The sequence below is a fragment of the Aythya fuligula genome, chromosome 16 (genome assembly GCF_009819795.1).
Source record: "Aythya fuligula isolate bAytFul2 chromosome 16, bAytFul2.pri, whole genome shotgun sequence".
In the NCBI taxonomy this organism is placed as follows: Eukaryota; Metazoa; Chordata; class Aves; order Anseriformes; family Anatidae; genus Aythya; species Aythya fuligula.
The window spans coordinates 9,863,443-9,881,260 of record NC_045574.1 but is presented as its reverse complement, the minus strand read 5'-3'; the positions used below and the strand labels follow the sequence as shown (position 1 = coordinate 9,881,260).

General features: G+C 42.9%; 2 protein-coding genes across 2 annotated transcripts; one reads left to right on the top strand and one right to left on the bottom strand.

Moving 5' to 3' along the window:
* Positions 1 to 449: 449 nt before the first annotated feature.
* Positions 450 to 9,560, bottom strand: CSTF1 (cleavage stimulation factor subunit 1). Its single transcript, XM_032198606.1, has 7 exons — positions 8,953 to 9,560; positions 8,331 to 8,501; positions 7,491 to 7,686; positions 5,806 to 6,083; positions 4,898 to 5,095; positions 3,923 to 4,313; positions 450 to 2,402 (listed from the first exon to the last, which is right to left on the bottom strand). The coding sequence occupies exons 1-7, from the start codon at positions 9,070 to 9,072 to the stop codon at positions 2,143 to 2,145; spliced, it is 1,614 nt and encodes a 537-aa protein (XP_032054497.1). The 5' UTR covers positions 9,073 to 9,560; the 3' UTR covers positions 450 to 2,142.
* A 917-nt stretch (positions 9,561 to 10,477) lies between these two features.
* AURKA (aurora kinase A) lies at positions 10,478 to 16,602 on the top strand. Its single transcript, XM_032198068.1, has 8 exons — positions 10,478 to 10,590; positions 11,689 to 11,971; positions 12,545 to 12,623; positions 13,314 to 13,505; positions 13,817 to 13,955; positions 14,341 to 14,489; positions 15,143 to 15,317; positions 15,913 to 16,602. Exons 1-8 carry the CDS (start codon positions 10,537 to 10,539, stop codon positions 16,102 to 16,104), a joined length of 1,263 nt encoding a protein of 420 aa, XP_032053959.1. The 5' UTR covers positions 10,478 to 10,536; the 3' UTR covers positions 16,105 to 16,602.
* Positions 16,603 to 17,818: the final 1,216 nt, after the last annotated feature.

Below are 17,818 nucleotides of genomic sequence, written 5' to 3'. Positions count from 1 at the left end.
ATTCTTACTGTGAAAAACATGGCCTCTTACTCTAATTACCTACAGAAATCAAGCTATTTAAAGTAAATCAATAAACATCCTGCAGCTTCATTTTTCTCTCTCCAACAACCATCAAAATTCTTATAAAAAGTAGTGCTGAAAGACAAAAATCAAAGGGGCTTATTTCAGGATGTTTTTAACAGATTAAATCTCTAAATGGAATTAAGGAAGCTCAAAGTGAAAGCTAGCATGCTAACTTATCAACTTCAGAAGTGGTTTAGTATCTAAAACACCAAAATATCGTTTTAAAAATAAGAGAGTCTAAAGACCAGTAACGAGTTGCTTACAGACAACTTCTTTAACAGAATAGGAACAAATGCTGCACTCCAATAAAGAATTATCACTAACAATTTAGCTGACTGGTTTTAATGTCGGAGGGCTGTTGCTGCTGAGATAGTATAGCACGCGCTTGCAACTGCGTCAAGACTTCCCTTTTCCTGCCCACCAAGCTCCAGTCCTCCTTGTTCCTCCAACAAAAAGCCACCAGAACCACCATCTTATGCCTCCCATGTTTCTAAAGTTTTAGAAACTTGAAGGGAGGCAGAGGAAGGAAGAGGATTGCTCAGCCTAAGCAAATTTGTTTTGTGGAGCTGAAGCATTCAAGAACATTAAATTTCATTCTCTACTTTTTGAAAATGAAACACCCCGTATTCAGTACTGAACATCTATGATTATGCCTGATCCAAATGTAGTACAATAGATTAATTCATCAAGCTGTAACACGACCCTAGATCATATCCTTCCGGCGTTTGATTTGTCCTTTGTTACATAGAAAATAAAACTACGTTTCCTTCTTTATATATTAAACAACTTTTAAAAAAGGTAATCTTTATTTAAATACAGACAAAACCTGTAACCCTCATCAGCCCTTAAACAAGACACTTAATCAGTGGCAATGCTTAATCCAGCAGTAACAAAATAACCTTACATTTAAAGATCCTAATGAAAGCAAGTGCTGAGCTTATGGCCAAAGGAAGGTTCTCACACATGAAGCTCAGAAGTACTGTTTCACTAAGCTGCAGGCAGAATACTTGAATGAACACGCTTAAAACTGCACAGGCCAGATAATAACGTATCTGTAAGAATACGTAGTGAATTTTCAAACTTACAGAAGGTTTAAGCTCAGATTTTTTTAAGGATCTGTACTTCTATTGAATATGGGTCTGGGAAACTTGCATTGTTAGAGATAAGAAATAGTGAGTCTGGGTTTTTGAACTAAAAAAAAAAATAATAATTCAAGTGCTATATAACAAAATTTCTAAGTAAAATGAAGCAAAGTGACATTTCTGAAGTACATATATGAAAATTAATATGCACAAGTTTCTTTTTTTTGAGGGGTTACTGAAGGTGTCTATATCAAATTATTCTCATTTTCATGTGCTGCAGCACCGCCCCATTTTATAGTTGCAATGTAGATATTCCTTGAATTTGAGATTACACTTGTTAAGATAAATTCCAAAGAAGACAAGATTTCAATTCTGAGTTTTAATATCAGAACTAGAACACCATTGCTTCAATTCATCTAAACAGTTTAAAATTGTGTTTCAAATTCTTATAGCACAAGACTGGCTCAGAATCAAAGGTCCACTTGTCCAACTGGAGGAAAAAAGAAGACTAAAAGATACAAAACAGAGCTTTACTGAAGACGGCTTAAGGCTTCATTAAAATATTTGCCAAGTTCTGCTGTTACTTGTGTAATCCATTCTTTAAACAGACTTCAGTGGGATTGCACAGATACAATGCAGAGCAAAACTGGCTCTTACTGCCCAGTTTGAGCAAGATCTAGTCACATTATCTTTTGCAGGATTCAGAAAGACGGGAGAATACAATCCTTCCTGCAAGGATCATTTTATTCCGCACCCCAACTCCTTGAGTAAAATTAGAGATGACTTACAAAAATTAATGTCCCACACACTAATAAAAAATTAGCATGGGGCAAAACTTCATCCTGGTGTTCCAAGATTTTTCTGCCACGTTTGACAGAATTAAAAAAACGACAAGAAAACAGACACAGCGTGGCTCTCATCTAGGCATCTGTTGGCAGTACAATCAATACAAGATGATATAATGAATCTGGATAATCACTGTTTTGTAAGTGTGTCCTTAGTCTGTTGTTGACCTTCTGTACCAAAATCTAGCCCTGTAGTCATCGCTGCAGGTCATGAAGCCAGGATTGGTAGGAGAATGGACAATACAGCGAACAATGCTGTTATGCCCAAGAGAAAGAAGATTTCTCCGTTCAGCAGTTCTTGAATCCCAGCAGCAGAGACTTATGGTCCTTTCATCTGGAAGCAGCACGTAGTCTTCTGTGTGGTTGAAGACAGCTTGTGTTCTGTGTACTTGCCGTCCACTCAAACCAGCTCCTAAATATATGCAGAAAAATATTAACTCAAATATGATCTCTTTTAGGAAATTTGCAAACCTCCTGTATCTACTAATTGCTGCAGACTATTAAAAGAAGCCTTATTTTCTCTGTTATTATACAACTTCCATGTAGAACAACTGAATCAATTACAGATATTCTTTTGTACCTATATACAGTGTGTATGCTAGAATTTAGAGTACGGAAGGATTAAGCACTCCAGCTGTGGCAATCAAGTCCAACCACTCAGTATGAGTGCAAACAGTAAGCTTTAAAAAGCAGTTTTACCTTACATCTTTTGTATGAGGCTTACAATTGTAACTAGCCAGAAAGACCACAGGTAGCAGGAGACAGAGATCCTCATTATCAATAATTTTCCTTTTGAATATCATATGGCATATTGTGTGACCTACCTTGGCCATACCTTTGCCCCCCCTTCATATAAAACGTGTTTCATATGCAGGCATTTATTTTCCAAGGAATAGACCTACTTTCTACCTTGTATTTTGCAAGGGTTTATTAAGGAGGTGCTGCACCCTGCTGGTTGAGAGCAAAAATACTGCTAGTGTACAAGGACTGCACAGATCCCAAAAGCTGAAACAAAAATTTTTCAGCATCCACTCCTCTGTCATGGTTCAACTCCCAATACTTAAGCACACTGCTGCTTCACCCTAAAGCTTCCCCAGTCACGTAACTGCTATTGCATGCAGTTTCCATCTTTCATAATTTCCCAAGTCCTGCTGAGATCAAAGCGTGGTATTGTCAGCATGCTGGAAGTGTGGCTACCTCGTGCATAATTTCATCCTGCAAAAAAGTACAGCTGCAAACATTTTTCAGAATATTGCCATGGTTTACTTGAACCATTTATTTACCCAAGAGTCTAATTGTTAACTGCCCCAATGTGGATTTTATTCCCCTGCAGTCCATGGTACTCTTCGGGCAAGAGGCCTACTCTATCCCAAAAAGGATTATGCATTACTTTTGATCCTTCGTTTTTATATATATGTATTTTTTTTTGCTAGACCAAGGGTGCAGTATAAACTGACAAGCCCAAGAATAAAGATGATCATCGGCAAGAAAAGCAATGAGGTCTTCCACCTTCCCTCCGAATACTCATCATTTCTAAAACACATTAAAGAAAAAATAAGGAACAAAACCTTCTGCACAAGTGTTCTAAACTTTAGGGGATTCACATTCCTATTTCCTTTTCCCTAGCTTAGCAATCGCTTCCCTCCAAAAGCAATGGCATAATGCTGGTAGAGAAGCCTCCAAAATTCTACTTAAGACTCAGCAGGTTGAAAGTGACACAGCTTTGACACAGCTTTTCTTCTTGATGTAGTTTACATGAAACGTTTTAAAAAATATGGGGCAATTTATCTTCAAAGAAGCTGTCTCCCCTTACCTTTAAGGATTAGTATTCACCAATAACAGACTTAATCTTTCAGACAACACTACCCCTGCCCCCCCTTGGTCAGTAGCTGAAAAAGAAGGTACTTGGAAGGTCACCTGCCACATACATACCTGTGTATTTGACCAGTGTTCGACCAGTGGATATCTCCCATAGTTTAGCTACAGAGTCTTTTCCACTTGACAAGATATACTTTGAATTTTTGGAAAAAATAGCTGAACAGACTTCAGCTCCATCATGCGCCTTCTCAAAAGTAGTGATACAGCGATTTGAAACACCGTCCCACAGTTTGATGCATCCATCCTTACTTCCTGTCACATACATGTTTGCACTTGCATTGTAATTTACAGAACAAATCGCATCTGTGTGCTGATCTTGAGGATTGCAAGACACAAAACACTGGAAAGTATTGATATCATAAAGTCGTAAAGTTGGGTGCTGGGTACCAACAAGAATGAAATCTCCCGAAGGGTGAAAAGAGATTGAGCGTAACATCTCTGCTTCCTGTTTGATCAAAAATACATAATTGGTGTAAGTTTATTAAAAAAATAAAAATAAAAAGCTAAAATGTGTCAGTTTTGGTGGCATTAAAGTGCTAAAAATTAGTTACACTATCAATTCGCATGACATGATGTATTTCAGCAAAATGGAAAATGCTCTACATAGCATTAAAAAGCCTGTGACAGACTACACTTAAATATACCACAATTTTTTTCCTAGAGCAGCTTGCTGTGCCCATTTATTTTTGGGATATTGCACAACAGTAGCAGAAGGTTTTGTCAGCCAGTCAAACCACCACATAATCCCAAACTCGTCTCTAGAACCATGATAACATAACTGACTTCAAAGTCACCCATATTAGATTAGGTCTGGATTAACAAAAAGCAAACAGACATGAGAGTCAAAGACTGTAAGTATACGTATCCGTTATGCACTCTTAACACAGAAATTGGCACGTCTGCAAATTTTGTTAGCTACATCCTCCTACACACCTAACCACCTACATACTCGGATGCAATTCAGCTCACTGATAGCTCAGTAATCACACACAAGCTTTGGTTGTTCTGAACTGGATGACAGTATCTAACCTGTATATATTTGAAGGCTCTTTTGGCAGAAGGCTTTGAATAGTCAAACAATTTAAGTGTGTAGTCCCTTGAACCAGATGCAAGGATCTGTTCTGTTGGGTGAAAAGCTAAACATGTAACTTCATCCACATGATCATACAGAGTCCGAATAACAGGATGATTTTCCATGTTTTGCTGTGCTGTCTCATTCATCATGACCTGCAACATGGAACAAGTTAGCGTAAGAAGGGAGAACATGCTTTTGACAGGTAATGCAGATTTTATACTTGATAAATTATCAGATAACATCCCCATATCTTTACAAAGGTCAATGGACTTGCTCAAGAATGAACTAGTAGCAGCAGCAGTAAACTGATGCAAGAAAATGTATCACCTTCTTCAGGAAGGGTCCAAATCAAAATATTATATTGCCAAAAGAATTAAGGGAAGGTGTACCAACAGGGAAAATGGCAACTTTCACTCATATAGACTACTACTGAGAATGTTGTGTATATTCTGAAAAACTACACTTTTGAATTGTTGCCTGATAAGTGTTATCGGGAGAAAAAATAAAGCAAATAAATATGCGTTCTGGGAACCAGTACTGAAACAGCCACTGGATGCTGCAGAGGCCAGAAGAGGGTTCAAAGACAAGCTGTGTTTACACAGCACAGCAATTATCAACAACTATGAGAAGCTATTTCTGGCTCAGATCTCCAGGCTGCTCCAAGAAGTCACACAAGTATATTTGCCCTACATCTTCTTTCTTTTCTTCAAGGGTACTTTATGAACCACTGCTGGAAAGGAAATACAGTGAGACAGACATTAAGTCCAACTCACTGAGCCAGCCACAAGGCACAGATGTTGCATGAAAACCAGACAGCAGCTCAAGAATTCACAAAGTGGCTACGATTCAAGTCACATTTTACCTCAATAGGCATAGCACTTTTGGCCAGCATTCTCTCCGTATCAAGAATTTTTATTGAGGCATCGGCAGATCCTGTAGCTATTAACTGCCCATCTCTGCTATACGTAGCCACACGACATGGTCCCTTATGAGATGTGACGTAACAAGTCTCATATTCAGAAGCCTCAGGAGACATGGTCTGTACATCTGCATCAAATTCTAAGTCGATTCCTGTGCCCGGAGCTACTGTGTCCGACCGTCCAATTGCGTACTGAACAGCACTGTCATCATTCTCCATTCCTGAAAAGAGAATTTGACACTCGTAAACCAGGTTCACCTCCTCTTTAGACAGATAGGCTATGTCCAGATCTATGCTATAGACTTTAACAGCTACAGCAGTCAGGCTTTAAGAGACAGCCCATGCTGAACAAGGCTAAGCTAGTGGAACAGGTTTAGTTGTATAGCAATATTCATGATGAAAGCAAGGTAGTTTGGCTATATCAAAGCTGACTGCAGATCTGTTAAACTTAACTGTGAAAATACAACCATGAACATCGTATGTGTACCTAACTACTTAATACCAATCACTTACAGAAGTCATAGACTGGACTATAGTCAACTTTTTACAGAAGCGAGAAGCAAGCCCCAATGCTATTACGTGACATTTAAAATAAAAAATAGAAGCATTTACCAATTACTCTTCTTTCCATTTTACTGCATCAAAGGAGAAAACTCCACCCCACAAACTACTATCCTAGCATTGCTAATGGAAATTATTACTTCACACCCACTCAACAGATTTTTTTTGTTTTGCATGATGCTTCTACAGGACAAAGACAGTTCAGCATTGGAATTTGTACAACACAGGACATGCAATTTTTCAGCTACGTGCCTAACTGCTGTTACCAACTTCAACAGAAAAGTCGTTGCTGCTTTCATCTACAATCTGCGAGTCTAGCATGATTATTTCAGACAGACACAACGCTTCACCTATTTATACTCATGTAAATCAACTAGTTGAAGCAGCAGAACCAGTTCAGTTACAATACAGAGAAGACATGCTGTCATGGCTAGGCCTCTTCCAATAACCTAGACAGCTTGTTTCTACAGCAGCTCAGGAATTCTGACTACTGCGTGCTGCACAGATGTACTTTCAGAGAGAAAGGTATAGGGAGAGAAAAGGCAATACCTTTGCTGAGACCCCAGACCGTGAAACTTATTTTCTTGAGAGTGGTATATAGAAGCTAATGAAGATGGCCAGTGAAAAGACTTGGTCCCTCTCCAACACTTTCAGGAACAATCACAGAGAGCTGCAATTTAGTAATAGATCTAACTTCCTATTAGATCTGTGGAGTTGGTGATCTTGTTTACTTGAGCATATTTTTAGAAGGTTGTCAGTCACCCAGAGGACCCTTGGCAGGTATTCTAACACGTTAAAAAAAGTTGAAACAAACATTCTGACAACGTTCAGTGACCTGTTTTGCTTTCAATGCACACAAGAATGAAACACAGAACTGGAATGCACCATAAAAAAGTAAAACACGGAGACAAAGGCTGCATCTAAATATATAAAAACTTTGTGGTATTACTAGAAATAAGCTGAAATACTGAAATGTATTGTCAGTAACACTAAACCCTTAATTCACACGGATTTAATCTAAGGATTTAGATACTGGACTTTTATGCTCATTTTTTCCCCCACCTTACCTAATTTAATCAGGTGCAGCAGTTGTTCAGATGGTGCACAAACTGATTGTGGTTTTATCTCATTTATTAAGCCATTAGCAATATTTATGTATCCATCATATAGTAGCTGACTAATTATCAATTTATAAAGTTGCTGACGGTCTTTCAAGCTGACTTTTGTTCTATACATTGTGAGCAAGGAGTGCCTCGGAGGGGCCTGAAATAAAAAAGAACAAGAAAAATTATATATGATAGAGACGCATGACACAATTAAAAGCTTTAAATAAAACGCATCTGATGAATTGTGGTGCATAGATATTTAGTATTTGCTTAGTTCAGGTTAGATTCAGAGACTGAGAAATGAAAGAAAATGGGAGAAAACCGGTGAGCTCATTTACTGCAGAAATGAAAATCTGGCCAATAAACGGAATGTGAGCTGCACTAAGGAGCAACAACAAAAATAACGTTGTGGAGGGAAAAGATAGGGTATTAGTTCGAATTCATTCTGCGGGTATCCCTCGTGCTGGCACGGGCGGGCAGGTGGAGCCGGGCGGGCGGAGCTCGGGAGGCGATCACGGAGGGCCATGCAGGGCAGTCACAGCGCCGAGCCCGGCACCCCCTGGAGATTCCCGGCCCGCAGCCGCTGCCCGCCCGGCCAGCCCCGAGCCCCGGCCCCGGGGGGGCGATACCCGGCCCTGGAGGGGGCGTGGGGCAGCGGCTCTGAATGAGGGCGGGGAGGGCGCTGAGCCCCGGCGGGGCTGCAAGGGCCGGGCGGCTTCTAGGGTGGGTGGGGGGCAACACAACCCGGTGTGTGCGCGTGTGTGTGTGTGTGTGTGTGCAGGGGAGCGGCCCGGTACCTACCGACCCTTCCTTCTGCCTCCCTCGCTCTGCCCCTAAGATGGCGACCGGAGCGCGGAGCGCATCGATGGGCGGCGGCGGTAGGGGAGGAGGCGGCGGCGGCGGCCGGGCCCGCAGGACGCTGCGGCGCGAGGGCTGCTGCATCGAGCGCCCGCACATCGATGGGAGGCGGCTCTGCGGCGAGACAAGCGCGGCGGCGTCACGGCGCGCCCCCCCCCCCCCCCCCCGGTCACGTGACGCGTGACGCGCGCAGGGAGCCCCCGAGCGGCGGGGAGGGGCCGGGCGCGGAGCTCCGGGGGGACCCCCAGCACCCCCCCCACACCCCCTTCCTCCATCCCCAACCCTTCCCCATAGGGCCCGTGCAGCCCCCGGCCCGCCCTGGAGGTCATAGGAAGCGGCTGGCAGCCGGGATTCTTTTGTGCCCCGGCCCCGGGAAGCGTCGAGGTGGTGCTTCACCGGGTGTGCGGGCACTGGGGGCGAGTAACGGGGCTGTGGAGCTGGCTGGCAGCGCTGCTGCTCCGTGCTGCCCGCCTCCCCGCTGTGCTCACTGCCACGCTTCCTGGTCGGGGCAGGCTGAGAGCCCGTCCCGACAGCACGCCGCCACCCGCCCCAAAGTCCTACTCACGTCAGCCTCAAGAAACGGCAGTCGAAGCGGACGCGGGTCGAGGAGGGGCGCTGCCATGCTGCCCATGCCCCTTGGCAGCTGCCGCCTGTCACATGCCGCGGCGACACGACGACCTGACATCTTCTTTTTCCCTATCCTGTACCGCTTGTAAACACCAACACAACGGGGCGGCCTTCGCACTTGTTCCTAGCGATGTGGAGCCGGTTAAGAGTTGCCTTCGATTATGGTTCTTCAGAGACCTGACAAACTGAACCTCGTCCTGGCCGCTGCTCGCCGGCCAAGGTCCTCCTCACAGGTGTGAGCAAGACCTCGCAGCTGCCTGGTCACTGAGCCACCAGCGCAGCCCCTCGCTCCTTGTCGCGCTTGTCCTCACGAGCAGCGCCGCTCACCCGCTGCCGGTGCTGTCCGGGCTCCGCTCCTCGATGACCCGCAGGCTTTTAGAAGCTGCCACCGGCCTCAGCTCAGCACCGCTCACCTCACGGCGAAGCCAACCTGCGGGCCGAGCGTCCCCTTGGCGCGGCGCAGCAGGGCAAGGCGTCCCCTTCGCACTTGTCCTCAAGAGCCGAGGGCACGTGGAGCGCTGCCCCGGGGGCGAGCGTGAGGCGGCGAGGCCTGCTTCACCCCGGCCCTCCCGGCTCCGCGCGGAGCTGCCACCCGCGGGGCACCTACCTCGCGGCCACCGCCACCACACAAAGGCAGGCGGCCGGCCCCACTCGCGCCCGGCTTCACGCGAGGTGGCAGCACCGCGGGTGTGTGCGTGCGTGTGTGTGTGTGTGTGTGGAGGCAGCGAGGGCGGAGGCCGGCGCCTCGCAGGCTGCGGGACTAACCTGGGGCCCTTCCCCCGGCCGCCGTCGGGGCGCTGCGAGGCCTGGGTGCCCGCGGGGAGGGGGCGGCAGTTGTAGCGTTGCCACAGGTGGGTGGTCTGGACATACGCGATTTGCGTAAGGCGGGAGGCGGCCGGGCAGACTTTGCGGAGCGCCGTGCGTTAGCGGGGCGCCGCGCCGCGCACTTGGAGTACGGAAGGAGCCGGCGGCGGGGCAGGCGCTACGTAAAATACGCATGGAGCGCAAACACCGCCCCCGGGGCGGGCGGTCCGGCCCGACGCGGGATACGCAGACGGGCCGCCGTTGCGCCTGCGCGGTAGAGGGGAGGGGGGGGGAAGCGACGAGGCTCGGGCCTGACAACGAGCGGCGCGTTGAGGAGACGCCAACCGGTGGGCGGGGCGCTGGGAAAGCAGCCAATCAGCGGCGGCGGGCGGCGGGAGGGCGGCCAATGGCGAGGGGCGGTGGTTTAAAGGGTATTTAAGGGAGGGCCGTTTGAATTCAAACAGCCTGAGCGGCCGCGGCCTGAGGTGAGCGCCTGAGGGGCCGGCGGAGCGGGCCCAGAGTCGGGCCCTCCCCGCTCAGAGGCGGCCTGAGGGGCTGTGGGGCCGGGGGTGAGGCGTCTGTGGGGGAGGGAGGCTGGGCCCCGGCGGGCAGGAGGTGGGAGAGGGCCTGAGGTGAGGCTCTGCCGTGGAGCTGCCCGCCATCGCCGTGTTCTCGCCGTAGGTGAGGCTGTACGCGGGCCCTGCCCTCCTCAGGTGCCATGGACAAGAATACAAAAGAGAACCGTTCTGGGAACCCTGCTCGCGTCCCTAAGGTAATTCCTAGGCTGGTAGATGCGTTCCTCTTGATCACGCAGTTTGAGGCTCTTGTGACCGTTACTATTAAACTTACTAAATAACAGAGGGGGAGGAACACAAAACAGTGTCTTCTGTGTCTAGTAAGCCACAGTAAACTTTGTCTGGCAGTCTTTCTGTTGGAGAGCAATGCCCAAGGCTCATTATTTTCTATTACTACTATTTTTATTACTACTATTATTATGTGACCCTTGAACTGGGGAGCTCTCAAAATGATGAGGTGATTGAGGTGTAATGTAGCATCCTTTAGCTAGGGAGTAAATGTAAGTAGGTTCATTACTTGAGAAATGGCTTCCGCAGGAAAGCACTGTTAACGTTTGCATGCCTGTGTGGGAGTACTCAAGATCTCTGTGACTGAAAGTGTTTATATACAGAATTACAGATGTTCCTATTCTTTTAACTTAAAAACAAGCATGCCATTGTAAAGATTTAAGACAACAAAAGCAAAACCTCTTCTTAATCGTTTGTCTGTGAGTTGAACAAAAAACCAAAAATATATGTATCAGAGGTGTTGATGTGAGATGCCAATCATTAGTGTTTGAACTTAATTCTAGCTAAATTATGCTAGAACAGTTAAAGATTTCTTAAATATAAACGTGAACTGCCTTCACCTACTGAAAGCAAAAGTTTAAAAGCAGTCAACTGAACCTTACTAAATAAACTCTTTTGTTCTGCTGAACTTCTGTTGCGGTGCAAGGCATCTTAAAATGCACACCATTCAAGGGAGTAGTAGCTTAAAACTGTATATCAGTTGAAAATATTTTCTATAGTAAAGGTCTGATGGCTTACGAGTTTTTACTGCTATTCAGGCTTGTGTGGAAAAGTTCTATAGCCAGCTATAAATAAACATGCTGTTAACAAGTTGGCAGCTCTCTACAGGTAAACTTAATTCTTAAAATATAAGATGAGAATTCCCTAATATTTCATTTTTAACTACTTAATGTTTTTCCACCTCTGTACCTTACTCAAGTACAACCCACACCCAACTCTATGGTATGGGATCGTAAGGGCTATATAGTGTTATTCTATTACTAATGTACAATTGTTTCTTTCTGAAGACTGCAAATGCTGTTGTAGATGGCCCAAAACGTGTTCCTGTGTCTCAACATTCTGCCCAGAGCCGGGTATTGAACAGTGGAGGTCAAGCACAACGTGTTCTCTGTCCCTCAAACCTTGCCCAGCGAGTTCCTGTGCAATCACAGAAGTCTGTACCGTCAAACCAAAAACTGTCTAACAACCAGACAACACAGCAGCCCCGACCCAAGTTTCCAGTCCAGCCAATGGCTAGACCCCAGGTTCCAAGCAAGACCAATGAAAAACCTCAACAGGCTCCAGCACCTGGTAATTCTAAGGATGATGTACACATATTTATCAGTCTGTGATGACTGGGATATGTCCATGAAGCAGAGTGCAGTGAAGAAAGTGTAAAACTCATGCGGATGATGCGGGGGACAGTAATGTAGAGAAATAAGTGGTTGCACCCAGAAACAGAACAGCAGCATGTACTATAACTTAGATGTTACTGTACTATTTGTGTTGCCAGAATCAGGTATTTAGAGCCAACATAAGTGTTTCTTTCCTCTGGAAAGCTTACAGATGCTCATCAGTCAGCTGTGAATGAATAGAATTGGCACTCCTGCATTAGTTTCTCCAGTATGCATGCTAATCTGATACACAAAGATATTGTATGGGTGGGGGGAAGCTTGTTTAATTTCAAGAAGACTTGGAATTATACTTTGATGCAATTCTAACTATGTTGCTTTGCCAATAGTAAACTACACTAGCTTAGTTTTAACTATCGAATATAGTTGAATTGTAGATATTGCACAGAGGTTATACTTGTTCCTCGTGTGAGTTTGTGTTGTGTTGATTGGTCTATCTCATAAAGTTGTTTTACTTATCTACTTTATGCAGCAAAAAGTTCTGAGGCAGAAAGCAGCTCTAAACAGAAAAATGAAGAGCCTACGAAAAAGAAAAACGAAGAGAATAAAAAGTAAGTTGCATGCTGAAATTTTTCCAGCTGACTGAGTCCTGTTGGGTTAGGCTTGCTTTTAACTTCCAGAACTTTATGCTGCAACTAAACTTGCTGTGTTGTGCCAGTAGCTGCTGGCTACTCCAGTCTTTGATTGCTAAAAACAGAGGCCAAACGCTTCATAGAGGTAACATTTCAAAATGAAACCTTAGGAAAGTTTACTTGGACCTGATAATCCTCAGGAACAAGAATTTACTGTAATCTGAAGAAAAGCTTTTGTTTAATGCTTTTCCCATGAGAGAATTCTGATAACCACCACTCTAATCACAGCATGTACTCCTGGGAAAATATTCCTCCTTTATATGTGCAGGAGGCTGGAGTCTGTGTATGAAGTTAACTTGTATTAGGGCTAGCTTTAAAACAATTCTGACAATGCAAAATACAGAAGTGTATTGAAATGTGCCTGACTTAGTACACACAGTTCTGTTATTCTTGTAAGGTGTGACTGATGACAGTATTTCTCTGCATAAGCTTTATGAAGCCAGAGAGTAGCTTTCAGGATCTTGTCAGAGGTCTCAACACATCGTCTGTTTGGCGGTGTTTCATTAAATCCCAAAATCTAGCTGAGATCACCAAGTATCTACTGAACAGGAACATTGTTTGTACATGCAGGTATCAGCTTTTGTAACTTAACTATCTCTCCTTTTGCAGAAGACAGTGGTCTCTTGATGATTTTGAAATTGGTCGTCCTCTGGGGAAAGGGAAATTTGGAAATGTGTACCTAGCACGTGAAAAGCAGAGTAAATTTATTCTTGCACTGAAAGTACTATTTAAAACACAACTTGAAGAAGCTGGTGTAGAACATCAACTACGAAGAGAAGTTGAAATACAGTCTCATCTTAGGTAAAGCTTAGTGAGCTATTTCTCTTTGCTTAGTTTATGCTCAAAAAAAAAAAAGAGCTTGTTCTTGATAACATGACAGTGAAAACAGCAATTTATTTTTAAACACATGACAACTTGAAACTAAGATTCTTACTATATTGCATAAAGAAGCAAGTCTTACCTCTGCTTCATTTGCAATGAAGCAAGCAATACATGGCAATCAGGACTGTACTGTTTTGTGTGGCATTTATATTAAATCATATGTCCTGTACCTATAAGTATTATAGTTGTACAAATACCTTGTTCAGAAAAATCTTTAAATCTTCTTGCAGGCATCCCAATATTCTCAGACTATATGGCTACTTCCATGATGTTACAAGAGTCTATCTTATTCTAGAGTATGCACCCCGTGGAGAAGTCTACAAAGAACTTCAGAAGCTTACCAAGTTTGATGAACAAAGAACTGCAACTGTAGGTCATTCTAGCTGCTTGTACATCACCTGTTCTTATCTGGAGTACCTGAAGCATAAAGCTATCCAGATGAAATTCTGTCAGTTGTGTGAAGCTGACTCATGAGATGCTTGTTTGTTGATGCACTTGTAATCTATTTCTCAATATGTTGAGAAGACAAATTACTGCACAGCATTACTTAAACTTAACAACATTCAGTGTTGCCCAATGCTACAAGCTCTTGGTCATTTCAGGCAGAGCCTGTATTATTTTACTTCAAGGGTGTAAGGAATCATTGCTTAAATTCAAACCATTAATTATGCTTAGGATATACTATGCTCTAGACAGCAAAGCTAGAATGCTGGTGTCTTCATGCTTGACAGATTTGTTTTCTTTCTATTTGCAGTATATCACAGAACTAGCAGATGCCCTATCATACTGCCACTCAAAGAATGTGATTCATAGGGACATCAAACCAGAAAACCTGCTGCTTGGCTCAAATGGAGAATTAAAAATTGCTGACTTTGGATGGTCTGTGCATGCTCCATCTTCTAGGTAAGAATGCAATACATAAGTTATACAGTGAAATACTTATGTGGTGAAAATGAAAATGCTAGATTTCTTGTTAAACTTCTAGTTATGGAATGGAGGCAAATGTGAGCTTCCTAAAATACTGGGGGAAAATATCCTTTAAGAACTGGGTTACTGCAGTGAGGGTCTTAACTGGTGTGGCAAAGTGGGACAATATTCCCTCTGCTTTTTGTGTATTTCAAAACATGCTGAACCAGAAACAAGAGGGTTGGGGCAGTGTACTGGTGGAGGCTTGTAGTGGTTCCTGAGGTGACAGATGAGAACTTCCATTGAAATACCACACACCCAGAATATACTTAGGGTATATTTAACTAAACTGAAAAAGGAAGCCTGTCTGACCTGTGAGCTGGTGGGAGGGGAAAAAGAAGGGCAAGACTGGCTGCAGTGATTTTAAATGCTTTGAAGCAAAAGTTTTTTAAAAAAACAAACCAAAAAAAAAACAACACATACAAACAAAAACAAACCTATTGCTGGAATGTCAGTGCTGCTGAGTCCATCTGGGGTAGACTGCACTGAGGTATAGATAACTTAACTGCTGGCATTAACATCTTGATTTTTCCTAGAACAGATATTAATTGCTATAAAGGGTAAATGATAAACTGTAACTTTTTTTTCAGGAGAACAACTCTGTGTGGGACACTTGACTACTTGCCTCCTGAAATGATTGAGGGAAGAACACATGATGAAAAGGTGGATATTTGGAGCTTGGGGGTTCTGTGTTATGAATTCCTTGTAGGGAAGCCACCTTTTGAAGCAGCAACATACCAGGAAACCTACAGAGCTATTTCTAGGGTACGTGCCACAACTTACTTAGACTAGCTGAATTTTGCTTTCAGTTCTTCTCTTAAAGCTTAACTACAAGTTGCCTTGAGGAAGGGCATGTAGAACTAGAACTATAGTAAGATATAATGAGATGTGCACAAAACTAGGCTGCTAAAACTGTCCTCAGTCACTCCAGAATTACCTGAAGAGATTTAAGACTTTGCCTGGCTTCTTGTTTCTGTCCTGTTTCTGCCTGCATCTGAATATCCACCTCTTCATAAAGCAACTAGTCTTTTCCACCTTTAATTTTTCTGGCTTATAAAATTTAACATTCAAGGTATTAAACTTGATTTTTTTTTTCCTGTTCTGTGCTCTAGAAAGGTTCCAGCAAACTAGTCTTGTATTTGAAATACACTGAAAAGTACACTAGCACTAGCTTAACATCTACATGCAGCAAGAACTTTGTTTTCATCATAACCCTGTTGAAATTAAATAGGCACAGTGCACATCCCACAAGGCTGACAACTTTTCTTCCTATCTGTGCCTTGGAGGGTGGAGCCCTGTGGCTCTTTAATTTTGATTAGTACCCAAGAACTTTGCATAATCTTTTGTTTCCTTTTACCAGGTGGAGTTCAAGTATCCTGCATTTGTAACAGAAGGTGCAAAGGATTTAATTTCAAGGCTCCTGAAGCATAACCCATTCCATCGGATGCCGTTGAAGGATGTACTTGTTCATCCCTGGATTACAGCAAACTCTACGAAGTTGCCCAACAGCAGAAAGAGTGATGTTACTGCCCCACCCAGAACGCAGTCTTAACAAGGATAATCTTATTGGATCAATGAGAGGAGTTTTGTACTGTGACTGCTGTAATATAATAAGAAAAGCAGGTCTTGGAATCCAGTGGCAATAAGGAACACAAGTCTTTAGGTTGGTTGTCAGCTTGAACTTATCTCAAATTTCAGTGTAAATCTATTTGAAATCTATTTGACTTCTAGCTGGAGGTTGTGGAATACTTAATATACTTGAAATATAACTACATGTGGGCCAGGTTTAAGTATTATGCTGTTCAAGGCCTTTATGATGTGGTCTGTCATGGTTATAGATCATTGTTCCAGTACCAAGAGGCAGTTGTGATTCTGTCTTATTGAACAGTGCAATATCCCAGAGATGCCTGCCTATGAACTCATTGGGCTGCTAAGGGTATCGTACCTGTGGTGTAATCTGAAACTGAGTCAGGTGAATGCATTTGTGTCCTGAATGATGTATGGATTTTGTCTCTAATTTTGCCTTAAATGTGAGCACTCAACGTTTAAAATAAAGACTTGTTATATATTGTTACCAGCATGGTACTCTTATTGCTTCTGCTGCCTCCACCTAAATCACTTGTCTTTACTGTCATACTACAGTACAGCTTGGCTTCACATCCATGATTACAGAGCAAGGTTTTTTCTTGGTTGAAAAGTAAGCTGATATCAAAGTGCTGATATTCTTGAAAGATGTGTGGCTACTTTTCTTCACTCACCACACAGTACTAAAAGGTAGGAAATAAATGGCATAGCATTAAGAAGCTTCTTAAGACACTAAAAGATGTTTGCAATTTTGAAAAGATAGAGATTTTTAAAAGAAAGCGACTTAAATTGTGGTGCAACTTGTTTGTAGACAAGGAAAGACATTGAGAAACAAAACATGCAAACCACCTCTTTTCTAGTAAAACACTTCAAGCAAATGCTATGAGAAAGCAATTTATTGTATTTTTATTAACATAAGACCTTAAGGTCTCCTTCACTATTTTACAAACCATTTAAAAAATGTTTTTTTTACAAGCAAGGATTCTAGATTTTAAAATATATTCTCAAATTAATTTAAAATATACTTTGCAGAAACTTATCTAAACAAATTGTCAGTTTATACAACTATCTTATTAGTAGGTAAGCTGAAGTCTGGTCCCAACTTAATGAAGCCCTCTTTCTTTACTGAAAGAAAAGCTCTAGTGCTGATGCCTTTTTAATAACTTCTAGGTGCATTTGCTTTAAACAATTCCCATTTTAGAGCAATACTTTTTGGAAAAGGAAAAGAAGCCTGTATCCTACTTCTCTAACTTTAGGACAAAACACCTATTTTGTTTAAAACTAATTGATCAGATAAAAAACAAGAATCTCATCACTTAACTATCCTGAAATCATTGTTACCCTTAGCTAAGAGAACAGTGACCTGAACAGCTAGAGGATATATAGAAAAGAACATGTTTCTTAGATCAGGGGCAACAGAGCTCATTATGTTTACTCTTAAGATACACTGTCTGTCTACTTGACACTTGGTATCTCCACTCACTCCAGAAGGCAGCAGGTCCTGGAAAGCTAGGGAAGTGTTGGTTGCATGTAACAACACAGTAACCCTTCACTTGTTTATCCTGCAGGTTTTTACTCACTAAACATCCAGCAATAAACTTTCATTTAAGTAACAATATAATATACTGTTTTATCAAGGGTAGAAGGCAGAGCTTCCTTCAGGGACAAGCTGATATGAAACA

What these genes read in the sequence shown, in the direction of transcription:
- CSTF1 (XM_032198606.1), bottom strand. Translation starts at nt 9,072, where the DNA reads ATGTCAGGTCGTCGTGTCGCCGCGGCATGTGACAGGCGGCAGCTGCCA. An exon ending in GCTGCACCTGATTAAATTAG is followed by an intron (nt 6,084 to 7,490) that starts GTAAGGTGGGGG and finishes TTCTCTTTTCAG; the next exon opens with GAATGGAGAATGATGACAGT. An exon ending in GAGCCTTCAAATATATACAG is followed by an intron (nt 4,314 to 4,897) that starts GTTAGATACTGT and finishes TTGATCAAACAG; the next exon opens with GAAGCAGAGATGTTACGCTC.
- AURKA (XM_032198068.1), top strand. Translation starts at nt 10,537, where the DNA reads ATGGACAAGAATACAAAAGAGAACCGTTCTGGGAACCCTGCTCGCGTC. An exon ending in ATGAACAAAGAACTGCAACT is followed by an intron (nt 13,956 to 14,340) that starts GTAGGTCATTCT and finishes TTCTATTTGCAG; the next exon opens with TATATCACAGAACTAGCAGA. An exon ending in GTGCATGCTCCATCTTCTAG is followed by an intron (nt 14,490 to 15,142) that starts GTAAGAATGCAA and finishes CTTTTTTTTCAG; the next exon opens with GAGAACAACTCTGTGTGGGA.